At 34.4% G+C, this 1,458-nt stretch overlaps 1 protein-coding gene across 1 annotated transcript; it reads right to left on the reverse strand.

The window, feature by feature from the left end:
• Positions 1 to 215: 215 nt before the first annotated feature.
• On the reverse strand, positions 216 to 1,181 carry LOC131032150 (protein EPIDERMAL PATTERNING FACTOR 2). The gene is made up of 3 exons (XM_057963081.1): positions 1,045 to 1,181; positions 675 to 727; positions 216 to 596 (listed from the first exon to the last, which is right to left on the reverse strand). The coding sequence occupies exons 1-3, from the start codon at positions 1,142 to 1,144 to the stop codon at positions 408 to 410; spliced, it is 342 nt and encodes a 113-aa protein (XP_057819064.1). The 5' UTR covers positions 1,145 to 1,181; the 3' UTR covers positions 216 to 407.
• Between the last annotated feature and the right edge of the window lie 277 nt (positions 1,182 to 1,458).

Raw genomic sequence — 1,458 nt, forward strand, 5'->3', positions numbered from 1 at the left:
CACTCCCAATATTTTATAGCAACTTATTTGGTAAGGCCCCTACTTATAACTAAGGTTTAAGGTTTACATCATCAAATATGATACCTTGTCAAGGTTTTTTTTACTAAGGTGCCCAAAAACACCAAAAACAAGATAGACCAATAGTCATGTATCAAGTTATAACAATTGTAAATTAAATCATATTTTATCTATGCACTCACATATAACATTAAACATTAAATTAACCAATATTATCTCAACTCATTAAAAATATTTGACTAATAGATCCTCTAGATCCTCTCCCCTAAACTAGAAAACTAGAATACAAACCCCCATAAGCCACGGGCCCAATTGTACAAAACTATCTTGTGTGTTTCCCGCTACAAGAAAGAGAATACACTATAGAATGGAATGGAATGGAAAGATGATCAGTTTTCAGGAACAGGGTAGGATTTTCCTTTGCACATACACCGATAAGCAACAGGACAGGCTTCTGCCCTTTCTACAATGATGGAGCATTTGGAGGAGGCCACTATGACCCTTATGCAAGGAGAACATCCCTCACAAGCATGGGAGCAATCTGGGAGACTCGAACCAGCGACCTGAAGCATCCTTGCCTAACACAACAAATCAAACAAAATAATTTTCACATTCGCTACATCTTATAAGCAAAACAAAACAATTATCCTACTAACCTTAGCCTCTACTGATGAAGAAACACACGTATCCTTCTTTATTTCTCTGTCATCTGCTCAGAAACAAACTTTTATATTATCAGTTCTTCTTCTGCAACAAAATAAGATGTCTCAAAACAGATTAATTATGTAAGGATTGAGATCTCAAGCACATTGATCACAATGTACAAATAATAATATGAGTTCTTATATCTGAAACATATAAAAAAATGTCGATTTAAAAATTTTCACACAATCTAATTCAAAAATGGTAGCGATAATCTTGTCGATTTAAAAATTTTCACACAATCTAATTCAAAAATGGGAGTGATAATCTATCATCAAATTTAAATAAATAACGATAATCTATCATTAATTGATATAAGCTCACCTAGTCTAACCATGGGTGGCACTCTTCCAACAGTAGACTGAAACTGGTGAGAAAAAATGATGAGGCACACAACCAGATGTAATATCAAAACCTTCACCATTTCAATAATACTGAAAACCTAAACTACCCAGATTGAATTGCAGTGCAGGAAAGAGATGAGGGGTGCAGGTCTAGTCTAAATTTATAGCAAGTTTTAATGATGGGTAAAAAACTTCACATGCAACCTGGCGTGGAGATTATTATTACAAGAATAATCAACATCATTTGCACTCTCACATGCTTTGTGAAGGCTTTTAGAGTTCCAATGACTTTCACAGACTGTTAGTGTGCAATATTTTCATTTCACGCGTCTCCATTCTGATTGGGGAATGTAAAATAACTTTAGTTCAATTCACGGGTACTGATTAAAAACGT

This window comes from Cryptomeria japonica, chromosome 4, assembly GCF_030272615.1.
Source record: "Cryptomeria japonica chromosome 4, Sugi_1.0, whole genome shotgun sequence".
Lineage (NCBI taxonomy): Eukaryota > Viridiplantae > Streptophyta > Pinopsida > Cupressales > Cupressaceae > Cryptomeria > Cryptomeria japonica.

Excerpts from the sequence above, each read along its gene's own strand:
- LOC131032150 (XM_057963081.1), bottom strand. The coding sequence starts at position 1,144 with ATGGTGAAGGTTTTGATATTACATCTGGTTGTGTGCCTCATCATTTTT. Across the intron at positions 728-1,044 it reads GCCACCCATGGTTAGACTAG|ATGACAGAGAAATAAAGAAG; the intron begins GTGAGCTTATAT and ends GTTTCTGAGCAG. Across the intron at positions 597-674 it reads CTTCATCAGTAGAGGCTAAG|GCAAGGATGCTTCAGGTCGC; the intron begins GTTAGTAGGATA and ends TTGTTGTGTTAG.